We start from the raw sequence: 27,061 nt of genomic DNA, 5'->3' as shown, positions 1-27,061 counted from the left end.
GCCAAAACGTTCGGCTCACAAGGTGTTTGTCAACCAAGGTACGACTGTACACAATAAAAAGGATATATGGAGAAGGCCAAGAATCTCAAGCAAGGGAAGGGGAGGCACAAAGCAGCATACGCAGAATACTGTACGATTTCTAGCCTCTGAACATTGCACTTCTTCCTTCATTTCAGCTCTCTTAAAAGATCCCCACACAGGCTTTGGGTGTGATATATTATCAGCCTTAAGACCAACCACGCTTCTGATGGATCCTCATAGAAAATGGACTGCTTGTGTGGCTTAGCTGTGCCTTTGCTTCAGGAAACCGGCCTCGAACAAAGAGAAAAATGGGAGGGCAGCCAGCTCACTTCACACCTCAGCCCTGGAACCTGTTTCTAAAGCCTCAGAACTTGTGCTGTATTAAACAAAGATGCCTTCACTTCCGAGTAAAGCGACGATTTCTATTATACCGTGAGGGCTGTGTATGCGTAGGCTCTCTCTGTAGAAGTGGCTAGACAAATTTACAAAGCAACACTCACACAGGAATTCTGGCAATGGAATCTTTAGACTCCTCCTACGACCTGCTCTCTTCCCCCCCCCCCTCCCCGCTTTACCTGTCTCTCCTCTGACCATGTGACCTTTGGACCCACCCACATTCACCTGGAGCTCTCCAGCAGCTCCTGATTCTCTCCAGGAGACCTCAGCTTTGTTCCGGAGAGTTTTTCCTTTGCACTGTACTGCCATGGACTGAGGCTATATGTCATTTATTCCCTTCCCTTCTAACCGCTGACACTGGGGTCGTCTTGCAGCTATTCCCACCTGACTTTCTACTGCAGGAGAGCAGAACGAGGGGCTCTTTGGGAACAGCCAGGTGCTTCCATCCAGGTCACCGGCGTACCTGTTTTCCACCTGCGATTTCCGCACAGGTGAGTTGGCAGCACGCAGGCAGCTTGGAAACCAAGCTGGCTTAAAAAAAGAAAGGAAAAAAGGGTGCTTTGCTTTCCAAACGGGGTGTGATTTGTTTTGGTTTTTGTTCTGTGCCTCTGCGGTCCAAGGAATTGCTACGTCTTCCTGGACCTGGATCTGAAACAGGAAAAATCACTTTTAGAGAGTTTTCACATTTCTGTAGCTCTTTTGATCAGAAGCCGGGGAGAAGCTTAGAGCTAGACAAAGGTAAATTCAGCATCAGCCTATAATAAGGATTGTATGAAGACTCCATACAAATTACTCCAGACTTGAAAGAATCATCAGAGTGCTTCAATAAACAGGATGTCGAATCTTTTTAGTCTTGTGTTGCTCCGACACAGGGTTTCCCAAACTTTGGTCCCTAGCTGCTTCTGGACTACAATTCCTGTCATCCCTGACCACTGGTCCTACTAGCTGGGGATGATGGGAGTTGTAGTCCAAAAACAGCTGGAGACCCAAGTTTGGGAAACTGTGCTCTAACAGCACAATACTGCATGTCTAATCAGATGTGAGCCCCATTGTTTTCAAAGGAGCATACAGTACTTCCAGAAATATGTGCATGGGACTGCAGCCTAACCTGGTTTGTCTGAAAGAAAGTTATAGTCTCCTTGGGACAGTGTCTATCAGGGCTGCTTACCTGTGGCTTTACAGGTACTTTTTGCAACTCCCATCAACCCTACCTAGGGTCCAATAGTCAAGGAGGGCAGGAGGTCACAGGTCAGCCATCCCTACTTGGGATTGTATTCTCTAGGGTCACTCATCTGTACCATACCTTTAAAGCACTCTTATACCACTTTAACATTCATGAATCCTGGGAACTGTAGTTTGTTTAGGGTGCTGGGAATTGTAGCACTGTGATGATTAAGCCCAGCATCTTTTTGGGGAGATGCCATGACTGTGAAAGTGGTATAAATGTGCTTTAAATGTGTAGTGTGGATGTGACCGTAGTAGTTATTAATCTAAGGTAAAGGACCCCTGACCATTAGGTCCAGTCGTGACCGACTCTGGGGTTGCGGCGCTCATCTTCCTTTATCAGCCAAGGGAGCCGGCGTACAGCTTCCGGATCATGTGGCCAGCATGACTAAGCTGCTTCTGGCGAACCAGAGCAGCGCACGGAAACGCCATTTACCTTCCCGCTGGAGCGGTACCTGTTTATCTCCTTGCACTTTGACGTGCTTTCGAATTGCTAGGTTGGCAGGAGCAGGGACCGAGCAACGGGAGCTCACTCTGTCGCGGGGATTTGAACCGCCGACCTTCTGCTCGGCAAGTCCTAAGCTCTGTGGTTTAACCCACAGCGCCACCCGCGTCCCTATTATTATTAATCTCGTTATTAATCTACGTCGCTGCTTATTGGAGTAGAAACTCTCTAACCTAGAGGACTCATCCTCACAGCCCCACAGATTTTTTTAAAAATGGTAAAAGTTGGCAACCTGAGCAATATAGGAATGATAATAATACTCGGCTACCTTACAGGGTTGTTGTCAGGATTAGGAGAGGATGTTATGTGAAGCCCTCTGAAAAGACTATATGAATGTTAAGTATTATTCTACACGTGGCCCCTTAGCAAACATCCCCTAAAACTACAGTGCGGAAATTTGTTAACAGGAACGTTATTTGCTGATGCTCGAGTCTGTCTGACGCAAACCGTTGGGACTATATCCTTGGGCAGCAAGGGGAACCGGCTGGTTTTCTTTCACTTTTGATTATGCTGTAAATAATTTCTAAAAATCCTAAGCACTCTCGTTTGCCAATAACGTCTGAAATCCTAAGCACTCTTTTTTGGAGGCAAGTCCGGGGTCAGTCCCTTCCTAAAGGCTTCCCGAGCCATCATTAGGGCAGTAATTATTTTTAAAGACTTAAAAAACAAAGCTGTGTGCAGTCTGATAATTACTTTACAACACTTATCTGTGACTTTGCAAAGGATCCTGGGAGGACACGCCTCTTGGATCGTGCAGAGCCTGGCACGACAGAGAGTGCCTTTCTGCCAGCCCGGAGGAGCAAGCCTTGCAGGGCGCAGTGGGATGACCTTTGGAGGAAATATGCACAAGTTCAGACTGCGAATGATTAACTTGCTTGATAAATGTAGGGGCAGAAAGCCAAGCTCCTACGACTGAGTAACAGCTCTGCCCTGTTCCCTTAAGGACTTCTCTTTAAGAATGGGCACGCAGGAGAGTGGCAGTAGGGTTATTGTTTTGTTACACACTCCGGTTTCGGATTCCTCCTAAGGAGCATAATTACCACGCCTCCTGTGTGGTCTTGCTGGTCAGTTCCACTGACCACTCTTTGTCAAAGTAGACAGTACCCAAGGCCAGATATTTTGGTACCAGAGATAGAAAAACCCCACCTCCCCTCCCTCACTCCCCAGCAGTAAAAGCAACAATAATGAATCAATTTACTAACAGCTTGCTGCCTTTCCATGACACCCCGAAATCAGCTGCCTGAGGCAGTTGCTTCGCCCTGCCTAATTGCTGGAGCGACTCTGTCTCTCCAGCTTTCTTGTTATATTGGGCTCTTATCAAGTTCCCAGCAGTTGTCCCCATGTTATCATGCAGTAGAGCAGCAACTGTTTTATTTGTGGGGAGGAACCAGTTGTATAATACCAGCAGTGTGTCCTTCCCAGAAATGGGGGTTTCCTAACAATGGGGGTTTCCCTAACTGTTGTTAGGAAACCCCTATTTCCTTCCCAGAAATACTATTTTGCAGAGTTTCCCATGAAGAGGGACCTCTGGGAATTGTAGCACCAGGAAGGGAATCAGGATCCCCTAACAACTCTTAGCACCCTTAACAAACTATAACTCCCATAATTATTTGCGGGAAGCCATAATTGTTTAAAGTGCTTTGAATTTATAGCGCTTTGAATTTATGATGTGAACGTGGCCTTATTTGAAGCTGTTGACTCCTCCGTCCATCTAAGGCTGCAAATCCTATGCACACAGACTTGGGAGCAAATTCTGTTCAACTCAGACTTTGGAGGAGTTACTTCTGAGTAAACAGAAGCAAGCAGGCATTGACATAAGGGGGCTTACTTCTGAGTGAACATGCTTAGGTTCACACTATAGTACAGGTTGTAAATGCCCTCAGAAGGAAAACCAGTGTGGTGCAGTGGTTCACGTCTTGGACTAGAAGCTCGGAAATACGAGTTCAAATCCCCACTCAGCCATGATGCTCATTGGGTGATCTTAGTTCAGTCATCATCTCTCAGCCTAACTTACCTCAGACACTATCCATTTAAAGCAGATGGCTTCCTCCCCCAAAATCTGGGAATTGTAGTTTATCCCTCACTGGGTTACAGTTCCCAGCACCATTAACAAACTAAGGTTCCCAAGATTCTGTGGAGGAAGCCATGTGTGGGTGGTGTTGTGAGGACAAAATGGGGAAAGAGCCTTGAGGTACCTGGAGAAAAGTAATGAGAAATGCATAAATAAATTTCTGTATTTCAGCACATTTACAACTCCCGGCTTCTGAACCTGCTTCTAGTAAGCTTTCTTTTAACTGCAGTTTCATCTGCAGCAATTAGCAGGTATTAATGTTTAGCACCATGCTATGAAGTGCTTCGCCTGCTGATTTCTACAGATCAGACTTCTGTTAACAGGAACCGGGAGTAAGCCAGACCCAGTTGGGAATCCAATTTAAAATGGAAAATGATTAAAAAATAAAACCAATTACCTGGTCAGGCTCCTCGTTGGTAATGCTTTTTTAACCACCTGGCAGATTCCCTCTCCACAGGCCTGGCCCAAGATATTTAGCTGCCTGAGGCGAAGAAGGAACCCCCACTCTCTGTCAAAGTAGACAGTACCCAAGGCCAGATATTTTGGTACTACTGGCAGAAAAATCCCACCTCCCCAGCAGTAAAAACAACAATAATGAATCAATTTACTAACAGCTTGCTGCCTTTCCATGACACCCCGAAATCAGCTGCCTGAGGCAGTTGCTTCGCCCTGCCTAATTGCTGGAGCGACTCTGTCTCTCCAGCTTTCTTGTTAATATTGGGCTCTTATCAAGACCCCAGCAGTTGTCCCCATGTTATCAGACAGTAGAGCAGCAACTGTTTTATTTGTGGGGAGGAACCAGTTGTATTTATACCAGCAGTGTGTTGTGTCTAATGCCTGTGTTGTTGTTTTCTCGTAAGTGAAGGCTGGCAGATAAGAGAGAGCTACTGTATCACGCGAATGGGTGGTGTTATCCAAGAATATATATTGGAGGACTCTCTTGAACCCAGATCTTTGGCACTGTCTCATGTCCTCCTTTCAGGGCGCGTCATGTGGAGTCCTCCATGTCTTCTTTTGCTGTTCCAAGCCCTCAGCCACAGCTTTGCCGTTCCATTCCACAAGCAGCCGGAACACCAGCAGACTCTAGAGGATCAAGGTAAGCTGAGGGTTGGGACACGGACACACACACACACACACACACACACCCTTGCCAGGACTGCCTACATCTGTTTTCAAAAGGAATCACAGTGTGGGGTATCGCAGAATCCATCTGCTTTTATTCTGGGAATGATGAATCCACTTTGTCGAGGAGCACATTTCAAGGGCAAAGATGCAACAGGGATTGTGTGTGTGGACTAGGTGGAAAAAACCAAGAACTTGCTTTTCACCGATTGTAAAAGAAAATGTTGTGCGTGCGCAGTCTAAAGGAACAAAGAGCCTGGAGGTCAGAGGTGACTTTTTAAGGTTATTTGAAGTGAGGAAAATGCCTACATAAGAGCTGTAAAGTAGAACGAGTTCCCCCTAAATAGGCCTTTCTTAAGCCTTCTTTATTGACGTTTGTACCTTCCTCCCAAGGGATGCGGGTGGCGCTGTGGGTTATACCACAGAGCCTAGGACTTGCCGATCAGAAGGTTGGCGGTTCAAATCCCCGTGACGGGGTGAGCTCCCGTTGCTCGGTCCCTGCTCCTGCCAACCTAGCAGTTCGAAAGCACATCAAGAGTGCAAGTAGATAAATAGGTACCGCTCCGGTAAATAGCGTTTCCGTGCGCTGCTCTGGTTCGCCAGAAGCGGCTTAGTCATGCTGGCCACATGACCCAGAAGCTGTATGCCGGCTCCCTTGGCCAATAAAACGAGATGAGCGCCGCAACCCCAGAGTCGGCCACGACTGGACCTAATGGTCAGGGGTCCCTTTACCTTTACCTTCCTCCTGGCAGCTAGGATATCATGCAAGGATCTTCTCATCCCAGCCACCCATGTCTCCCGACCCCAGAAACTCTATGATTAGGCTTTGGGCTTAGCCAAAGTCCTGCACTGAGCTTCATGGCTGAGTGAGGATTTGAACCCCTTTCTCCAGCACTTTAACCACTGCACACCATCACTAGCTCTCTTACTGTCTTTAAGAAATCTACGTCCAGCCAATGAGAGGTTTGTCCCACTGGCTGTGCTAGCAATGAGAAGCCCAAGCTCCCTGCACTGCCCCTCTCATTCCTAAACACAGACGTCACAGCAAGCAAATAGCCAGCGAGTGCATTGGACCCTTGCGGAACCACATTCCACATTTTCCAATGAATACAATATATGGGGGGTGGGGAGCATCTCATTTCCTCAAACTGTGTGCAATAAGCTTTTGAGTTCTAACGAAGGGTCATTCAACCAGGAAATGAAGGCATGTGACTGTGAGCAACGAAAAAAAGCAACAATGCCTCATGCATAGTGTCTAAAACAGCTCACCTGGAAAGGTTGGGAAAGTATCAAAGCAAGCAGTGACATTTGAAGAAAGGAGAAGGACCTGATGGCTGCAGCTGCTGGCTCCCAGGCCTTTCTGGACCTCCCAGAAGCCTCTGCTATACCTGCAAAATAAATGCTGCCATTCTCAGTCCTCTTCATATGCAACGTCCCCTAGAGGGTGGAAAGTGTATGCTAACTGGCTGGGGTTGATGGGAGTTGTCGTCAAAAACATCTGGAGGGCACCATGTTGGCAAAGGCTGGTGTATGTGAAAATAAGTGAGGACTTCAGCGTGACACACCCAAGAATACTGGGAGCTGGTGTTTGCTAAGGGTGCTGAGCGTTGTTAGGAGACCCTAGTTCCCCCTCCCAGAGTTCCCTGGGAAGAGGGATTGGCTGTTAAACCACTCTGGGAACTGCAGAGGGGAATGTGAGTCTCCCATATCACCCAACTTTTTACTACGTAAAATCGGGGTGAGAGTGCGATATTGCGGCACCCCCCCACTGAGATCTCATACGAATGTCCCATTTTTGCCGGGGCAACTTGGAAGGCATGGGCTCCTAACAAGTGTGTTTCCTTGACAAATTACAGTCCCTAGAATTCTGTAGGGGAGCAGTCTAGCCTGGAGGGCACAGCACAGGGCAGAGGGCACACACAGGGTCAAAGGTTCCCCACATCTGCTGTAGCAACAACTCCCCTTTCTTTCAGAGAACAAATGACTCTTGGGCCTAGGACAGTGGTGGCGAACCTATGGCATGCGTGCCAGAGGGGGCACTCAGAGCCCTCTCTGTGGGCATGCGCGCCGTTGCCCCAGCAGGGCCATAGCTAGGGGGTGAAACAGGTGCTCCAGCGCTGCAGGAGGCTCCTGGCTGCTTCTAGCATGGTCCCAGCGCTGCTAGGGCACCATTTTTACCCTCGGGCTACGCTGGGGGGAGGAGAAGAGGAGGGCTCGTGTTGGGAAACTGCTGCTCTGTCCAGGCCTCGACTTTTGATGCGCCAGGGCCTCCCGCCAGTTTGTCGTTCCTACTCGAGAGTAAGCCACCTGGAGTTCAGCAAGGTTAGACAAATTATCAGCATGCGCACAACAGCAAAAATCACATTACTTGTTCAAAAGCATGCCAAATGCAAACTTTTACCTTTTTTTTAAAAAAAAGTTGTTTGTATCATTGAAAGCTCTGTTATTGTGTTTTTTCTTTTAAGACAAAAGATGTTAATGTATGTTTTTTTTCTAAACTAAAACCTCCGTTTTCAGTTTAAATTGCTGTGTTGGCACTTTGTGATAAGTGGGTTTTGGGTTGCAGTTTGGGCGGTCTCTAAAAAGTTCACCATCACTATCCTAGGACATCTTGCCTTCTCTAAACTCCGGGATAATATCTTATGGTTTCTATTCTCAGTGATCCTGGATGACTCTACTGCACATCGATTCCTGAGCCGTAAGCCTCTTTATAACCACTGGGATTTTGAGCTGTTCACACCAGGCAACTTGCAGCGTGAATGCATAGAGGAAGTTTGCAACTACGAAGAAATGCGCGAAGTCTTTGAGGATGACTTCCAAACAGCTGAGTATGGGGAAAGCCTTGGGCTTGGGAGCATCATAGCGTCTAGCATAGAGATTTTGAAACTGTGTTCTGCTGCACTTCTAGGTAGTCGCAAAAAACACACCCAGAATTATAGAGGGGGAAATGATTCAGGGCCAACAGGGATAAATGCCAAATTAAAATCTGATGCAGCTGTCTGTACCTGCTGAGTGAAAGGAGAACCTAGCAACACCTGCCTGCTACATAGCAACGTGTCTTCATGACTGCACCAGGGCAACTAGAGTAAAACTGGAGTTTTAATTTGATAGCCTTTCTAGCAACCTGCCAAAGGGCTATAATGTCAGGAATGTGGTTGGCAAAGAAGAAGCAAGTCAAAATACAGTAGTTGTCTGCCATCGTACAACAAACGTAAAGGCTTACTAAGGTAGTGGACTGGTTGCAGAGGGGGGGGGGGGGAGAGAGAGCATTCAAAAACCAGGACCTCTGCTTTTCCTGGAAGAGATTAAATAAATTAATAGCAAGTGGGTTGTTGTTTATACAGACATGGGGGTGGGGGTAAAGCCTAATTGCTAAGTTCTCTAGGAAGGAGTTTAATATTGGCGGCAGACCAATTCTGCCCCCCCCATGCTAAAAAGGTAAAGGGACCCCTGACCATTAGGTCCAGTCGTGGCCGACTCTGGGGTTGCAGCGCTCATCTCGCTTTATTGGCCGAGGGAGCTGGCGTAAAGCTTCTGGGTCATGTGGCCAGCATGACTAAGCTGCTTCTGGCGAACCAGAGCAGCGCACGGAAACACCGTTTACCTTTCTGCAGGAGCAGTACCTATTTATCTACTTGCACTCTTTATGTGCTTTCGAACTGCTAGGTTGGCAGGAGCAGGGACCGAGCAACGGGAGCTCACCCCGTCGCGGGGATTTGAACCGCCGACCTTCTGATCGGCAAGTCCTAGGCTCTGGTTTAGCCTACAGTGCCACCCGCGTCCCTCCCCCCCATGCTAGGCCCAACATTTTATATTAAAAAAATAAATAAACCACACTCACTGCACTGCACATTTAAAATATTATTTCCTGCCATCATCTGTGCACCTAGATTTATGAAGTTGAAAACTGAAAGGGCGGAAGCAGACAAAAAACAGCTCTGAGTCATGCTTTACCTGCTGTACATTTGGAAACTGAAATTGTGATTGATGTAAACTGAGGATGAGGAAAGTTGTGGTTCTGTGTTGCATTCAATGTGTTTGCAGGGTCCTCATACATGAAGAGGGGACAAGATTCCATGCTTCCCTTAGAAGGCAATAAAGCCCTGGTGCTTCAGAGCCAAGGAAAACCAGGGAACATCGTTTGTCATGAACTACAGTGCTCCATGTCAGGACTCGTCTAGGGAATTTGGAGCAGGTAGATTCCTAGCATAGTAAAAGAGCCACGTGCAAACAGGCCTCAGGCTTCCTATTACAGAGCTATGTCCTGGTCTCTGGATGGTTCAGGGCAGGCAGGGAGTGAAACCAGCAGCAGCCAGAGATGGATTGCTGAAATAAATCCGTGGCTAGGCTGGGGCTCGTTTGCATCTCTGTTTCCTGGGGGGAGAGCGATAAGGGCTGCATCAAATTGGGAAATCAGTGTGTGTGAGATCAGTTTAAACACCGCCCTATTCTGAACTGTGAAGGTGATTCAAGTTGATGTGTTTGTGTGGCTTCTGGGATATCTTCTCCTTTGTATATTTAGATTTTGTGTCTCCTCCTATCTTGACAGGCTATGCAGTTTCCAACGTTTCCATGTAACTAAACGTAAGAGAAGCCAAAGTAGATTCTTGGCAGAAACTGCCCAATATTATTTCTCCCTTCTCTCTAAATACACTCTCTCCTGTATCCAAGGCCTTTCATCCCCTTCTTTGCCATCCACACCAGGAGATCCTTCTCCTTTCCTCAGTCCCTGTGTTCCCCCACAATGGAGACTGGTCCACTGCCAACTGCATCCAGCCCTCAGCTTAGACCCCCACCTGCCTGCCTGCCTGCTTGCAACCAGTCCAGGGGCTGGCCCTGGTTGTCAGTTTTCTCCTCCATCATCTCAGTTTTTCCCTTGCACAGCTTGGCAGGGAGGAGGAGGGCGACAAAAATGAGAAATAGTTGGCTCTCAGTGGCTCTAGCGCCACCTAGAGTTGGCTTCCCTGCCTTCAGACCCACCAGTCCTAAATAGGCACCAGCCGCCACTGTTCCCCCAAGCTTATGCCCTCTGCTCTCATTGGTTGAGAGCATTTCTCTAGTAAGTGCATCCCTTTAGTCTGGTGACGAGGACTTCGTGGTCCTCCAGAGATTGGGCTGCATTTGCCATGATCCCTGACCATTGGTCATGCCGGCTGGGGCTGATGAGAGTTGCAATCTGACAACATCTGGAGGGCCACAGGTTCCCAGTCCTTCTTTGCACCAGTCCCCTTAAATCGCCAAATACTGAATTGAATGTATGAATGCTCCAACACATGCCACAGTGGCAGGTCGCCAGCGCTTGAACTGGCTCAGTTAATACAGTGGTACCTCGGGTTACATATGCTTCAGGTTACACACTCCGCTAACCCAGAAATACTGCTTCAGGTTAAGAACTTTGCTTCAGGATAAGAAAACAGAAATTGTGCTCCGGTGGCATGGCGGTAGCAGGAGGCCCCATTAGTTAAAGTGGTGCTTCAGGTTAAGAACAGTTTCAGGTTAAGTACGGACCTCTGGAACGAATTAAGTACTTAACCCGAGGTACCACTGTACTTAGAATTTGTTTTCTGGGTTTCTGTGTGGAAGCATTTGCAGGACCAGAATTAATTGGGGAAACTGCTATTTATAAAGATAACGTGTGCACCCTTGTGCACTTTTTCAAGTTTTTTTGCTGGTGCTGCGAGGGCATAGACACAGACAATAGAACTGGCTTATTCGCGCCTTATCTTTGTGTCAGCTAGCATTATCTCGAGGAAGCGCTGTGTTGTTTTCTCTGTAGCATTCATGTTTATTGACATCTTACACCTTTATTTCACACCAGCCCGTTCTTAAATGCAGTAGTTTAGAAACCAGAAGAACCGCAAATAACGTGTAACCTTCCTTTACTGTAGTCAAGAGGTTAGTTATCGCAGTATTCGCCCTTGATAGTGGAAGACCTAAACAGCCCTAGAGGGGCGAGTCTGTTGCAGCAATTGAGGCGGTGGTTTCCTGTCCCGCTGCAGGTGCTAATTAGCTGAGCAATGCTAAGCTGATTGTGTTAATCGACAATTACTGCTGTTGTAAATGGCGGCTGAACTGGTTTCGCTTATATTTCAGCTTTAATTGAATTGTCACAGTCTGCACCTTCTGCATTTCATTACCATTTGCCTCTACTGTCTATGTCTCTTCCCGCCCCCCTTTTAAACCTGTGCATTTTTGTCTGCCACCAAAGCTCATGCCACAATAAACCGGTCCGTTTTAACACCACTTTCCATACAGTGCTGGGGATATGTATATTTTTCATGATTCCCCCTCCTTTGCTTTTTTAAAAAATGGATGTGCTCAGGGGTTGTTGTCAGCACCCACCGTTTTGAAATATTGGGCCTTTCTGCACTTGCCATTTATAGTGGAATAGTCGCTGTTTGCTCTGATGCGTTTGTTTGCGGCACCCGACTTTCTTCCTCATGGTATCTCCATTTTCCTCCCCCTGTCCAAGTCCCCCAGCTAATTTCCCTTTCCTTCCTGCTCTGTTGGTCATTCTGTCGCCTACCTGGATCTTGAAAAGCATACAGTGGTACCTCAGGTTAAGAACTTAATTAGTTCCAGAGGTCCGTTCTTAACCTGAAACTGTTCTTAACCTGAAGCACCTCTTTAGCTAATGGGGCCTCCTGCTGCCGCCAAGCCGCCGGAGCACGATTCCTTTTCTCATCCTGAAGCAAAGTTCTTAACCCGAGGTACTATTTCTGGGTTAGCGGAGTCTGTAACCTGAAGTGTCTGTAACCTGAAGCGTATGTAACCTGAGGTACCACTGTATAGCGCTAAAAGAGGAAGTGGGAAAGTATTGTTCTTCAAACTTCCTCCTCCAGCTCTCAGTACTTTTCAAGAAGGGGATGGAAAGTAGCTATCTTTACCACCTCATGATGAAGGGGACAGGGAGCGGAGGGGAGGTACAGGCAGTGGCGTAGCGTGGGTTGTCAGCACCCGGGGCAAGGCAAGTAATTTGCACACCCTAACCCGTGGATTTTAGCACTTTAGTCTCTTCTACTAGATTAGCGTGCCTCCCCCCCATATGTTGCGCCCGGTGCGGGTACAGGGGCTTTGTGGGCTCTGGATGTGGCATTGTGTCCACAGACACCATGTTGACAACATCAGCATTGAATTCTGCAGAAGGGTGAATGCCAGGAGGTGCCACTTTCCCCAGCGCTGCACCTTGGCAGAAGCTGTTCCTGCTTTAATCCTTCTCCAGCATATTGGACACAGCTGGCAGCCGCCCTATCCCTTACTAATATGACAAATCTCCCAAGTAATTGCAAGCAGAGGTTTGGACTGTGCAGTTTTGCATGTCCGCAGGATTGCATGGCACAGTTTCTTATGTGCTCGCAGCCAGTTCAGAATTTGGACTGGTTTCAGATCCTGACTCAGAGAGAGGCAACGCCTTTCATATTAAAATTAACTTGTTGCATACACAGTTTAAAAGATTTACAGTTCCTTCAGCTAAACAGATCTGCCGAGATTTGACTTCTGAGGACAGGGGTTAAGTTAGCCTGTTGTTTGCGGCCAAGAGTCCTGTGGCAAAGATTAATTTAGTGCAAAAGGAACTTTCGTTAGCTGATTTTGTGAATCTGAGGGATTTGAGGTTGTCTCCCCTCCCGCCTTTTTTAAAGGACTTTCTTTTGTGATAGACTGATGCCCTCTAGAGTGCGTATTGCAAACGACAAGTGTGGAAATAAGGCAGCATTGCTGGAGAAGCAGTCTTAGCTGTGTGCACATCAGGGTGTCATTGCACATGTGGGTGGCACAGATGCCATGTTTCTGTGTGTGCTTCAGTCCACACCCAAGCCGGTTCCATTTAAACCTTGACTAGCAGGCAGTGGGGATGCAGCTGGCACTGTGGGTTAAACCACAGAGCCTAGGGCTTGCCGATCAGAAGGTTGGCGGTTCGAATCCCCGCCACGGGGTGAGCTCCTGTTGCTCGGTCCCAGCTCCTGCCAACCTAGCAGTTCGAAAGCACGTCAAAGTGCAAGTAGATAAATAGGTATCGCTCTGGCGGGAAGGTACACGGCGTTTCCGTGTGCTGCTCTAGTTCGTCAGAAGTGGCTTAGTCATGCTGGCCACATGACCTGGAAGCTGTTTCCGGCTCCCTCGGCCAATAAAGCGAGATGATTGCCACAACCCGAGTCGTCCGTGACTGGACCTAATGGTCAGGGCTCCCTTTACCTTTGGCAGGCAATAACTGATTGAGTGTATTCGCTCTGTTCATTATGGAAACCTGAAGTCTGTTGTTGGCGTGTGCACAAGTATTTGCTTACCTGTAAGTGCATGCACCTGTAAGGGGGGGGGATTCATTTTGCGGTGGAACGGTGAAATAGTGAACTATACCCAAAGCCAAATTGTCAAGCACGTTTCACAATGGGCAAAATGGCCATTTATTTATTTAGTCAGAAAGGCGTGTTTTCCAATTTACCAGATTTGTGCAAAACAACACTTTCAAAAATAAGTACGCGTTTGTTGTGTCGCACCTGGCCTTGCCAGGTAAGGAGCCAGCAGCCCACCAAGAAGGGCCTCACCAGGGCAAAAAACGGCCCCTCCCACAGCTACACTTCCCAGAATTCCCTGGGGAGAGGAATTGGTTGTAAAATGACTCTGGGAGTTGTAGCTGTGTAAGGGGAATAGGCGTTTCCAAAAACACTCAGCACCCTTAACAAACTACAATTCCCAGGATCCTTGGGGAGAAGCCATGAATGTTTAAAGTGGCGTGATATTGCTTTAAATGTATAGTGCAGATAGCATCCAGTGGTTACCACCACCAGAACTCGGGACGTGGATTTCAAAATGGCGGGAAGGCTGTTATTTGTTATCATGCCATGTTAACCTCCCTTTTTTTTGTTCTCTCTTCAGAAAATGTTTTGGGATATCTATGAACACAACGGGAAAGGAGGCTCAAGTGAGTAAGGGTAGAAAATGGCAGTGGGAAATTCCCAGGCATCCCTCTTACATTGTGAGTCAGCTAATGACAGAAGGAAACAAACTCCGGTTTGGTTTCCCAGAGGCTCATCCTGGAGGAGCAAACAGGCCACAAACACCCACGCGCATAATTTATTTCGCCCAATGTGGGGCTCGAACCCACAACCCTGAGGTTAAAAGTCTCATGCTCTACCGACTGAGCTATCCCAGGCCAAATTTCAGTAGGGGAAAGCAAGAGCAGACTTTGGCACTTGCGCCAGGGGCTTACTCTGAGCTGAGGGGTGTCAACAGGGTTTTCAAGGCCCAGTACACTCTGCGGATTGGGCCCTCTGCAAAATAAGTTGGTGGGCTCTCATCGCCACTGTGCTTTGCAGCACCCCCAGCTGTCCTACAAGGAAAATACAAAGCATGTTATACTCCATTTTAAAAGGGGGATCAAAAGGGTCTAGTGAACATTTGGTTCTCCGTGTGTCCAAGGCTTCCTCTTGTTGCTGCTTTATTTTTCCAGTTGTTTCTAGTTCACATTCTGTTCCTTACAGTTAAACTTATTTTACAGTAGTTTTTTGAACTTTTTGTCCTTAAGCATCAGCTCTCCACCTGCCAAATCCTGCATGTACAATATTTTACCATTTGCAATTTCCAGTCCCTTTTTCCTTAAACAAACAAACAAACACCCTGTTTAGGGGTACTCTCATTTTGACTCAATAAAAATCACCATTTTATAGTTCAAATCAGGGAAAATAAATGCAGTAAATGGACAAAAGCACAAAGATTCACAAAATATTCAGGGGTACGCGTACCCCCAGAAAAAAAGCACTGGCAATATCTACAAGTGAGTGCAAGGAATTTATTTTAGAAATGATTATTGCTGATTTATTGTGGATTTGATAGTTTGTGATTATCAAATCCACAATAAATCAGCAATAATCATTTCTAAAACAAATTCTTTTCCTTCCTCCTGCATGTGTGAAAAAGCCCAATAGTTTACTTTTACTAGGTGTTTTCCCTTTTCTTATCTGCATAGTCCACTCTGCCAAAGATCCTGCCCAGAACTCTTATTAAATTCCCAGCCGAAATATCTCCTGTTGTTGTCCCTTCTAAAAAAGGAATTCCAAGGACAACCTTCTGCCTCAGTGTTTTCCCACGGCTGCTTCACAAGCAGCCCATAATAGCAAGGGAGGGCAGATTGTACTTCCTGGAGAAAAGGCAACTTTGATATCTCCGAAGCCCCTCTGAATCAGGGTGGCAGTGCTCACAACAGGGCTCCTATTAGAGCAATTTGCGGAGGCGGGCACCAGATATCTCTACTAATCTTCCCTCAATCTCTCCAGCTTCCACAGTAAGACCTGGTGTTGACGTGGCTGGCCTGGTGGCTGGCCTCGTAGGAGCGTTGGTGTCTGCAGTCATGTTTGTGATTGTGGCCATGTATTGCATCAAATACCGGAATACGCAGAGGAGCCATTCCAGGTACGGATCAGGGTCTAAGGATGGGTATTCTGGGGGCATGCATGCATGGAAATGAGAAGCAGTTCCAGGCAGCTTTCAAAATCAGGGGGTCCTAGTCAGGGTCAGCATGAACGATGCAGGGCTCCATTGTCAGGGAAGTTAACTCTTTATTCAAGGAGGTAAAGGTAAAGGGACCCCTGACCATTAGGTCCAGTCGTGACAGACTCTGGGGTTGTGGCGCTCATCTCGCTTTATTGGCCGAGGGAGCCGTCGTACAGCTTCTGGGTCATGTGGCCAGCATGACTAAGTTGCTTCTGGCGAACCAGAGCAGCGCACGGAAACGCCGTTTACCTTCCCTCCGGAGCGGTACCTATTTATCTACTTGCACTTTGATGTGCTTTCGAACTGCTAGGTTGGCAGGAGCAGGGACCAAGCAATGGGAGCTCACCCCATGACGGGGATTCGAACCGCCAACCTTCTGATCGGCAAGTCCTAGGCTTTGTGGTTTAACCCACAGCGCCACCCGCGTCCCTCCTTTATCCAAGGAAACAGCATACAAATCAGCAACAGTTCCCAGTAGGTCTTGCCCCTGTGGAGCAGTCTCAAACGGTGTCTGTGTATCTGTGGTCTCTGTTCTTCTCTCCTTATTATCCTGCACGTTCTTGGAGACCACAGTGGAGGAGAGCTTGTTGCAACAATAATATAATAATAATTTATTATTTATACACCGCCCATCTGGCTGAGTTTCCCCAGCCACTCTGGGCGGCTCCCAATCGAGTTAAAAACAATTCAGTATTAAATATTAAAAACTTCCCTAAACAGGGCTGCCTTCAGATGTCTTTTAAAGATGGGATAGCTGCTTATTTCCTTGACATCTGATGGGAGGACGTTCCACAGGGCGGGCGCCACTACCGAGAAGGCCCTCTGTCTGGTTCCCTGTAACCTCACTTCTCGCAATGAGGGAACCGCCAGAAGGCCCTCGGAGCTGGATCTCAGTGTCTGGGCTGAACGATGGGGGTGGAGTGGGAGACTCCCTAGATTCTTCAGCAGCCTGACCTCCCTCTTCTGCTTCAGCCTCAGAGTCCGAACTGTTCCCTGACACAGGTTCTTTCTGCTTCCAAACCCTCTTGTCCCTTCAGCATCCAGCCCCTCCTCACAATCTTCTCCCTCTGACCTCTCCTCAAGTGTCCCACTACCAACCCCCTGGCTTTGAGCCTTCCTCCTCTGGAGTTTCCCTTCGGTCCCTGCTGGTGCCTCCCATCGCTCCTCTTCAGCCAGCCAGTCCCTGACAATCCTTAAGTGGATCTCCCACAGTTGATCACACTCCAGTAGGTGCCCTTGACATTGGGGTCCCAGCTCCAGGAGGTACAGTCATACCTTGGAAGTCAAATGGAATCCGTTCCAGAAGTCCATTCCAAAATGTTCAGGAACCAAAGCGCGGCTTCGGGTTGGCTGCAGGAAGCTCCTGCAGCCAATTGGAAGCCACGGAAGCCCCGTCAGACATTTGGGTTCCGAAGAACATTCACAAACCGAACACCCACTTCCGGGCTTATGGCGTTCGGGAGCCAAAATGTCCGAGAACCAAGGCATTTGCAATCCAAGGTACAACTGTATAAGCCTCTTAGCAAAACATTCGCCAACAAGGGCAGGATTGCAAGTGCCGTGGAATCCAAACAAGCCAAGGTCAAGCGGAGAAGATCAGCCTAGGTCTAGAGCCCAAGGTCAAACAACAGCCCAAAGTCAATATCACAAGCAGGTCAGGCAAACTACCTGCACAAGGATGCAGAGACTTGTATTGTTCACAGCTAGCAGAGGCCTCCCAGACCACAACCCTTCCCTGCCACACTAGGCTCCTTTGGGAAGAAGGATGGGATATAAATTCAGCGGCCAGGTTGCTCACTGGAGCAAGACGGTTTGAGCATATTACACCAGTCCTGTTTCGACTGCACTGGCTACTACCGTAATTAGTTTCTGGGCCTAATTCAAAGTGCTGTTTTTGACCTATAAAGACTTAAACAGCTCAGGACCGCAATACCTCAAGGACCGCCTCTCCCCATATGAACCTACCCAGATCCTGAGATCATCTTCTGTAGCCCTCCTTTGTGTGCCCCCTCCTTGAGAGGTCCGGAGGGGGGCAACACAAGAATGGGGCCTTCTCTGCAGTGGCTCCCTGTCTATGGAATGCTCTCCCCAGGGAAGTTTGCCTGGCGCCTTCATTATACACCTTTAGGCGCCAGGAAAAACGTTCCTTTTTAACCAGGCCTTTGACTGATCAGATTTACATCCTAGGCTCTTTTAAAATGTGGGTGTTTTGGAGGGGAGGGGTTATTGGCTTGTTTTTATTTTTATTTTGGATTTTGTGGTTTTATATTTTGATTTTATTCTGTAAACCGCCCTGAGACCTGTGCCTATAGGGCGGTATTAAATAAATAAATAAATAAATTTAAATTACCGTAATTCCATCTGGTATGCTGGCTGAGACCCTACCTGCCTGCCCACTGTCTCGCCAGGGTCGTGCACGCTCTGGTTATCTCCCGCTTAGACTATTGCAATGCACTTTACGTGGGGCTACCTTTGAATGTGACTCGGAAACTACAACTAATCCAGAATGCAGCTGCCAGATTGGTGGATGTGCGCAGCCGCCAGGACCATATAACACTGGACTTTAGATCTTTATTGGCTACCAGTACATTTCCAAGCACAATTCAAAGTGTTGGTGCTGACCTTTAAAGCCCTAAACGGCTTCGGCCCTGTATACCTGAAGTAGCGTCTCCACCCCCATCGTTCAGCCGGGACACTGAGGTCCAGCTCCAAGGGTCTTTTAGCAGTCCCCTCACTGTGATAACTAAGTTACAGGGAACCAGGCAGAAGGCCTTCTCTGTAGTGGAATGCCCTCCTGCCAGATGTCAAAGAGGTAACGAATTAGATGACCTTCTGTAGATGTCTGAAGGCAGCCCCATATTAGGAAGTTTTTAATGTGTGATGTTCTGTTGTGTCTTTACATATTTTGTTGAAAGGTGCCCAGAGGGGCTGGGGCAACCCAGTCAGATGGGCAAGGTACAAAAAATATTATTATTATTATTAAAATAAATACTGCAGCTGCTGGTAGTTGAGGCATTTTAAGGATTGCTTACCAATAACCATTGGTTGATGGATGTTGGAATCACGTATCACCTGGAAGGCTGGCAGTCCATCTCCATCCTAGATCATTATTTCTGTAATTCTTGGGCTTAAGAAAGTATTTCTTTCCTAAGCAGTACATGAGAAGCCCTTCTGAAGTCAGTGTGTTACTTATGATGATATAACTGAGCTTGTCAGCAAGCAACCAGAGTCCATAGGAGTGCTTTGTGACATGCTCTCACCATTCTGACTCATCTCCTTCCCTCATCAGGGCTCAAAGCGACCTGTATCCTGCGGTGCCCCTTGCCACCTTTGGCGAGGAGCCAAAGCCAGAGTCAGCACCGGGACTTCCATCCTATGATCAAGTGCTGGAAACTTCAGGTGTGCACGATGCACCTCCTCCACCTTACCACAGGTACAAGAGTTTTTGAGATCTTACTCCAAGCCTCTTGCCCAAGCTGTATCCAGAGTTTGTGTCAAGTGTGCAAGACAGAAAGCTGAAATGGTCCGTCTAGCTCAGCATTGTTTACACCAGCTTTTCTCAACCTTAGGTCCAACCAGAGGTTGTTGAACTACAGCTCCCATCATCCCTAGCTAGCAGGACACGGGTCAGGGATGATGGGAGTTGTAGTCCAACAACCTCTGGGGGACCCAAGGTTGAGAGATGCTGGTCTACATTGACTGGTAGTGGCTCTCCAGGATTTTCAGACAGGGATTCTCTCCCAGCCCTCCCTAGTGATTGAACGTGGGACCTTCTACATTCCAAGCAGGTGCTCTCCCACCGAGCTATGGCCCTCTTCTAGCTTGTTTGGCGGAAGTGGCTGGATTTGGGTCTTAACGCTCATCACGAATGGGCTGGGTCAGTGGGAAACAAACCCATCTGTCCAGACCACATAGAGGAAGGGCAGAAGATTCCACATCTCGGCTGCAGCTTTGCAGCAGCATTAAACTACCCTGTGAAGATAAAAATGGGCTAGCTCCATGCGCACTGCCCTGAGCTCCTTACAGGAAGGGTGGGAAACTAATGTGACATGACGGCAACTGACAGAATGCTACTATGCTAGGCAGTTACTGCAGCATGGAGCGGCTTCACGAAATGTAACTTTCTCTGTTGGCTCTGGCTGGGCTTAGCTAAAACCCAGGGACTATCCTGCTGTTTCTAATTTATCTTTATTTTAGAGTATTTTTGTTACTGTGAACAACTTAACGGCTGTGTGTACAGTGGTACCTCAGGTTACAGACGCTTCGGGTTACAAATTCCGCTAACCAGGCAGTGGTTGCTCCAGGTTAAGAACTTTGCCCCAGGATAAGAATGGAAATCGCGCACCAGCAGGAGGCCCCATTAGCTAAAGTGGTGCCTCAGGTTAAGAACCGTTTCAGGTTAAGAACGGCTCTCCGGAACGAATTAAGTTCTTAACGCGAGGTACCACTGTATGTTTATGAACCAGTAAAAGTGCAGCGCAGAAGGCAGCAATCCATTTCCTCCTGTCCCTGCTCAGCCCGGCCCTGATCCAAGCAGTGCTTTCCATACATTCCCCTCTCCTCCTAAGTAGCCTCACAGGCAGCTGGGAATTCAGTTTGTATTTATACGTGAATTTGCCCAGCTCACACTTTCTGAAATACAGTGGTGCCCCGCAAGACGAATGCCTCGCAAGACGGAAAACTCGCTAGACGAAAGAGTTTTCCGTTTTGGAGGTGCTTCGCAAAACGAATCTCCTATGGGCTTGCTTCACAAGACGAAAATGTCTTGCGAGTTCCTGCGGTTTCCCCCCCCTCCCCCTTTTTCTAAGCCGCTTATCAGCTGATCCGATAAGCCGCTAAAAGCCGCTAATAGCGCTAATCCGCTAATCCGTCAATGGGCTTGCTTCGCAAGACGAAAAAGCCGCTAGACGAAGAGAATCACAGAACGGATTCTTTTCGTCTTGCGAGGCACCACTGTACATTGGACTCTCGGGTTGCGAACGTGATCCATGTGGGATGCACGTCCGCAACCTGCAACGTCCGCAACCCGCAGCGCCGCATCTGCGTGTGCACGGGTTGCGATTCGGTGCATGCGCAAAGCGTGGTTTAGTGCTTCTGCGCATGGGTGACTGCCGAAACCCGAGAAAACACAACCTGAAGCGTCTGTAACCCAAGGTATGACTGTAATATATGAATCAAAACACAGCTAGGCTTCAAAATTTGCACACCCCCAAATTTTGCAATGCAGTTCTCCAGCCAAGGAATGGGTCCAAAAATGCATATACTGGGGTAACTTCGCATTAAAATGCATACGTTCATGAAAATAGCTTGCCAAAAAAAAAAGCATCCTATAAAGGAAGACTGCTTTGCAAAAATATGTTAAAAAAAACTGCACCCGAAGATGTGTTTTTGGAGAAATTCACACGAAAATGCCGCTTTATTTTCATGACTTGTGGTTTTTTTAAAAAACAAAATCACAAAGTTATGTGGAAATCTGGAGAAAGGAACTGGATTAGAAAACAGGAATTGACACACTCGCCAGTCTCTGCTCTGAAGTTTTTGCCTGGCTCACCATTTCTTGTGTACTAGGCCAAGAGAGAGAGGTCAGTTTTCCTTGTTATTAATAAAGAAGGGGGGGGGTTGTCCTGAATATATGATACAACCTTGCATGAATGTTTTAAGCAAATTAGCATCACCTACTACTGTCATTGTACAGTGGTACCTCAGGTTACATATGCTTCAGGTTACACACTCCGCTAACCTAGAAATAGTGCTTCATGTTAAGAACTTAGCTTCAGGGTAAGAACAGAAATCGGGCTCTGGTGGCGCAGTGGCAGCAGGAGGTCCCATTAGCTAAAGTGGTGCTTCAGGTTAAGAACAGTTTCAGGTTAAGAACGGACCTCCAGAACGAATTAAGTAGGTACTTAACCCAAGATACCACTGTATGGCTTCTTGCTCACTGTTAAGAATCTCTATTTTTCCTTTTCTCCACTCCCCACCCCAGGAATAGCACCAACACTGCCCCACCAACCTGAGTTGTCAACAGCAAGATCACCACTCTTGGAAGAAAGTGTACCCCCCTCCCCGCCAATTTATGTGCAGAAAAAAACACTGTGAATTCACCTGCAGCGTACCTGAGTGGGGGGGACACATACACAAATATGGTGTGGACCACTGAATTATGTATATTGCATATATGTGTGTACTATGTACAGAGAGAAAAAGTGTGTGTGTGTGTGTGTGTGTGAAGACAGAAAGCTGCATTATATTGTTTGAGGAATTTAGAATCTGAAATGTGAATAATACGGCTGTTCTTCGCTACTCTGGCATAAAAATGAATCACCAAATTTACAGCTCCGAATCCAGCACTTGTGCAGGTTTCTGACACAAATCCCTCTCTCCTGCCCACCACCTGTGTCATGTGAACAAGCCTTGTTATAGCTGTGTCTTTCTTCTGTCATGGCTTGCATGCGCTAGCTAGAGTTTGACAGAGGGTAGATGAGATACCTGCTTGTTTTCATGCCCGATAAAATAATTCTCAGAGTATGCTTGAACAATAACTCTTAGGGCCTTTAGGGTGTGTTCAAGAGCACTATTAAGATGCAGAAGGGAAGAGGAGTGTATAACATTTGCCCTTGTGGTTGGTTTGTGGTATCAAGTCTCTCCATCAGTATAAGTAGTGGTAGCTCGGCCTTCTGCCCCTGCATCCTCAATGGAGCAATGCCTGATCTAGAGAACACCCCGTCCATATCTAACAATGACATAGGGCACCACAGGAAGCAGCCATGTATCGGGTCAGTATTTTCTAACCTAGTGTTTTCTGCTGTGATTGGCCGTTGCTTTCCAGGGCTTCAAGCAGGAGGGCTTTTTTGCAATGCAAGCTGAACACTCCCACCCCCACATATATTTAGAGAAGTGTGAAAAAAAATTAAGGAATGAGGAAGAAATGCAGTGGGCAGGCGGGTTAGAGGCAGATGCAAAGGTGTTTAAAAGGGAAGGGGAGACATAGGTTGGTGAGAATATACAGATCAGCTGTAGAAAGCAAATACACCTCTATGGTGATGTAAAGAGGAGCAAATTATGTTTACATGCGTTGCCTACAGCTGTAGTCAGACAAATTTGTGTGGATGTCCAGGAAGGGAAGATTATCATCCAGTAAAATGGGCACAAGGTGTTTGCATGCACATATGCTAAACTCATATCCATCCATCCTTTTCCACTCACGTGTCCTGAAGTGTTGCTTGCTTGACCCTGAGCACAGTATAACACACCTTTATACTTCTGTGAGAGAAGATAGCGCTGCTGTGTGGACAAGAATGTACCAAAATAACTTGAGCCATCTGTGAATCTTTTATTGTGGCATTTGTAGAAAATAAAATTTGAACTATTCTGTCATTGTCCTTCTTGTCTGAATAGCTCTTGGGTCTGGGCTTGGCACAGGCAGGTTTCACTTACTCTCGGGAAGAAACTAGCCTTAGGGTACCAGGTTGCCCAGGATTTGCCAGCTGAGACATTGCTCTATCACAGGAGTTCCCAAATGGTACTCTTTGGATCACCAATGGTCTGTAAGCTTCATTTGGGTGGTCTGCAGAAGTCCACTCCACCCATGAGGCAACTGCACTCAGGCAGAAGGATCCACAGAGCCAGCAGATCCTAATGAGGATCTTCATTCCTCCCCCCTTTGTGTTATAGACCTTCGCTCACCCGTTCTTCCCTGGTGAGGGAGGGAGGAATTTTTTGGTTCACCTCCGATGCCAAAATCTCTTGGGCCCGGCCCTGGGTCTGCATTAAACATACTGATCTTTAAAATTGTGTTCTTAGTGTGTCTTTTATTTATTATACTGTTCTATGAAATGCAAACTGCAATGCAATAAAATGCAACATAAAAGAAGCAATAAAAATACAATTCGAAATCATACAGCATCTAGCACAGTGCATTATCATTGCTACGACAGGCGGAAAAAACGTTAAGCAGCTCACCAAGACCATCAGCAGTTTTCAGGTGGTCTTAGGGGTACTGCAGCACTCTTTGCCAATGTGAGGATTTGGGAAAGGGTGTATAATAGGGGAAAACACAGCATAGTACTCCATCATATCTGTGCTTTGGCTTGCTCCCAAGTGAAGCACCAACCACAGCTGTGAAACAGGGATAGAGATAAGCAGTATATTGTGTTTAGTCTTTACTAGTAGTCTAGTATATTGAGTGACACATTCCAAATATCAAGGTTTTAATCTCTTGAGGATGTATTTGTTCCAAGTTTCCAAATAGTACAGAAGAGCCACAACTATGCTACGATCTCTTGGCTAGTTTGTACCAAATTTAGGCAGACGCTGCCTTCGGCTGTTGCTCCATCTAGCCTACTATTGTCAACTCTGGCTCGCAGCAGCTGTTCTCTGTCTTCTGCTACTTGACCATTTAACTGAGGATGCTGAGATTTCGCCCTTCCCTTTCAGCTTTCTGCTGTCTCTCCAGTAAAGACTGGTGAAAGAAATACAACATCCATGGTGGTGGTCATTATTACATCTTGTGGCAGTGAATTCTTACAACCAGAAGACACACACACACCTGCCATGTTCAAGTTCTTGGGGTGTTTGTGTGTTAAGGGGCAGGACTCTCACTGGCTTGTTCTGCACTGAATGGACCTTGATTACGACTTCCAAATAAATAAAAACTAGGAACAGCATTTACAAACTTTACTTCTCTCCCCACTACATTACACACAGGGATGCACAACTGCAGCTTTGAGAAAAGAGATGAAATTCTGGGCACCCCCCCCCCCTCTATTCAGACTTTTTGCTTAAGCACCCAAGGTGGTTTACTCAATCAAAGCAGTTGGAAAATTAACATAATGGCAGGCACCAGAAAGCTAATAATGGGAAGGCAATTAGGCAAGCATTCATGCAGGGGCCAAGCCAGGGAGTTGGGGTGGGAGAGCTGTATCTGAATCTCAACCTGGAGAGTGTGTTCTCCAGTTGAGTAAACTCTTTGATGTCAGCAGCTAGAGTGAGGCACAGGGAACATATTACATTGCTGACAGCTAGACAGCAGAGGGACAGGCCAATCCAGAGACTTTGTACAGCCTTCCAATCGCAGCAGCTGACATTGCACACCACTGTTTCTGTCTGCACCTATAGTGGGCTGAGCACACACAGACCCAGGTGCCTCGCTAGGGTGTATCTCAGCTTCAGGCCATGAGGTTTCAACCTCTGGAGTCCCTGACAATTAGCGAATGGAGGCACAGATTTAAACCACTCCTTTGTAGCCATAATACCTGCAGGGAGTGTAGGGGTTGTAACATTCTGAAAACTAGACTCAGATTCTTTTGAATACGCTTTTTTTCTGGGCAAAATCAGAATGCTGCTCTACTGCAGTCAGTAAACAGGGCTTGGGTCTTACCTTCCCCATTTCCATTTTAAGATGATGAGTTGGGTGCTTTCAGGCCTGAATTTAAACGACCTGTAGCTTGCTGTGTCTGAGACCAAGCAAGCTACAGGCCATTTAACTTCAAGTCTGAGCTGAAAATGGTCTGCTCAGGCCTGAGACCCGTTTTTATCTTGGGCTAAAGTCTTTTAACCTCCCTCCAGCCGAAGCTGCCGATTGCCTATGGTCTATTAGCCATTGCGTCTTAAAACCAATTCACCTTCAGAGAGAAGCGACTGGCCATGCATTTATGTAACTTGCTCTCTTGTAAGGCTTCATTGTCAGATTCTACATTTGCTTTTGCACGTTAATATGAGTGATAATCAAGAGTGCATCAAGAAGCCAATAATTTTCACACATCATTGGTATAACGCAGAGGGGGCTATTACTGAACTACAACTCCCATCAGCCCCAGCCAGCATGGCCAACAGTTAGGGATGATGGAAGCTGTAGTCCAATAAAATAAAATAAAATCTGGAGTGTCACAGGTTAGCCACCTTGGCATACACTGTCATTTATGAAAATTGTGTGAGTGTCTATTTTGATCTGTGTATGTGGACAGAGCACAGAGTACTTTAGGTTGGCACATAGTTTAGCTTCACAGAGTCCTTGCAGTGTACTCCTTGTTTTCATAGTGTGTACACAGGACGTGAGATTGAAGCCACTTACTGGGCGCCAGAAAATAGTGTCTCTGAAGTCATATACACCTGCCTTCTATACACCTGTGCACACAGCTAGGGCCAAACATCCAGCACGAACTACTGTTGTACCTTTCCCTACACCTTTGTGTGAAGCAACCCTGAGTGCCCTTGCACAGATCCGCACAGATCTCCTACTTCCCCACCAGCCAAGGCTTGACTCTCGTCTCCGCCGTAACGTTTTGAAGGGCATCCCCACGTGTCGGAAAACACACGCCCGGTGGGGTGGGGGGGAGGAAGAGAGAAGCCTTAGCCAATCAGTGCTGCGAAGGCCGAGTTCACCGCGTCTTTTTAAGATATGCGAATGCCCTTCAAACATTACCGGGGGTGGGGAGTTAAAAACAAAACAAAACACAAAGCCGCGAGAGGAAACGGCGTGGAGAGCTACCCCGCGCGCTCCACGAACTCCCAGCAAAAAGCGGTCCAACTTCCTGGCCCACCTTGTCGGCATTTTAAGTTCACACGTGGAAAGTAAAGCGGAGAAGACCTCGGCAAAAAAGGGAGAAAAAGTTCCCAGCTTTTGCTGCCCTTTCTGCCCCCCCCACCCCGCCAGCCCTACTTGACCTGCCCCCCTCTCCATCATTTCCCGCTTGTTCTGGCTCCTTCCCCCCCCCCCACCGCGACCCGCCTCAGCTCTCCCCACATCTCCCCTCCATCCGTCCATCTCCCCTCCCCTCACCCCGGCCGGCTCGGCCATTGCCCGCTCCGGCCGCCGCCGTTGCCTTTGTCCTTCGGCCCCTGCGGGCGCCCTCTCCGTCCAGCCTTGCGCCCCCCCTCCCCGCTTCTCCTTCTTCCTGCTCCATTTCCTGCGTGCAGACTCTCCCTCCCTCCCTCCATCTCCGGCGCCCCTGCCCCTTCCTCCCCGCCTGCCCACCATCCCCTCACAGCCGCCCGCCCGCCCGCCTCCTCCTCCTCCTCAGCACGGGATTGTGGGAGGAAGCGGAGCGGAGCGCAGACAGACGCCCAGCGAACATGGCTGCACCATGAGCCGCCTCCCAGAGGCTCGCCGCCGCCGCCGCCACCACCACCGCCGCCGCCTCCTCCCGCCGCCGCCGCCTCAGCGCTAGCGCCAGCCCGAGGCTTGAGCCCAGGCCGAGCGGCGGGGCGGGGCGGCGGGGAGCGCCGCGGCCGAGGGG

General features: G+C 47.8%; 1 protein-coding gene and 1 long non-coding RNA gene across 3 annotated transcripts; one reads left to right on the top strand and one right to left on the bottom strand.

Annotated features, from left to right (window-relative positions):
* The first annotated feature begins 181 nt into the window (after window positions 1-181).
* PRRG2 (proline rich and Gla domain 2) lies at window positions 182-23,201 on the top strand. Of its 2 annotated transcripts, XM_083470286.1 has the most exons (7): window positions 182-908; window positions 5,200-5,313; window positions 7,999-8,162; window positions 14,214-14,259; window positions 15,611-15,746; window positions 19,117-19,260; window positions 21,811-23,201. In XM_083470286.1, the coding sequence occupies exons 2-7, from the start codon at window positions 5,208-5,210 to the stop codon at window positions 21,839-21,841; spliced, it is 627 nt and encodes a 208-aa protein (XP_083326412.1). In that variant the 5' UTR covers window positions 182-908; window positions 5,200-5,207; the 3' UTR covers window positions 21,842-23,201. The 2 variants fall into 2 exon arrangements, with proteins under 2 accessions (XP_083326412.1, XP_083326411.1); XM_083470285.1 differs by lacking the exon at window positions 182-908 and having other exon boundaries at window positions 4,990-5,313.
* Window positions 926-4,861, bottom strand: LOC310690890. Its single transcript, XR_014518256.1, has 3 exons — window positions 4,161-4,861; window positions 2,415-2,974; window positions 926-1,065 (listed from the first exon to the last, which is right to left on the bottom strand). It is a non-coding gene; the product is annotated as an uncharacterized lncRNA (long non-coding RNA).
* Window positions 23,202-27,061: the final 3,860 nt, after the last annotated feature.

The sequence above is a fragment of the Podarcis liolepis genome (assembly GCF_965112155.1).
Source record: "Podarcis liolepis genome assembly, chromosome: 13".
Lineage (NCBI taxonomy): Eukaryota > Metazoa > Chordata > Lepidosauria > Squamata > Lacertidae > Podarcis > Podarcis liolepis.
This window is presented reverse-complemented; position numbering and strand designations above follow the sequence as displayed.

Excerpts from the sequence above, each read along its gene's own strand:
- PRRG2 (XM_083470285.1), top strand. The coding sequence starts at position 5,118 with ATGGGTGGTGTTATCCAAGAATATATATTGGAGGACTCTCTTGAACCC. Across the intron at positions 8,163-14,213 it reads TTGAGGATGACTTCCAAACA|AAAATGTTTTGGGATATCTA; the intron begins GCTGAGTATGGG and ends TTCTCTCTTCAG. Across the intron at positions 19,261-21,810 it reads CCTCCTCCACCTTACCACAG|GAATAGCACCAACACTGCCC; the intron begins GTACAAGAGTTT and ends TCCCCACCCCAG.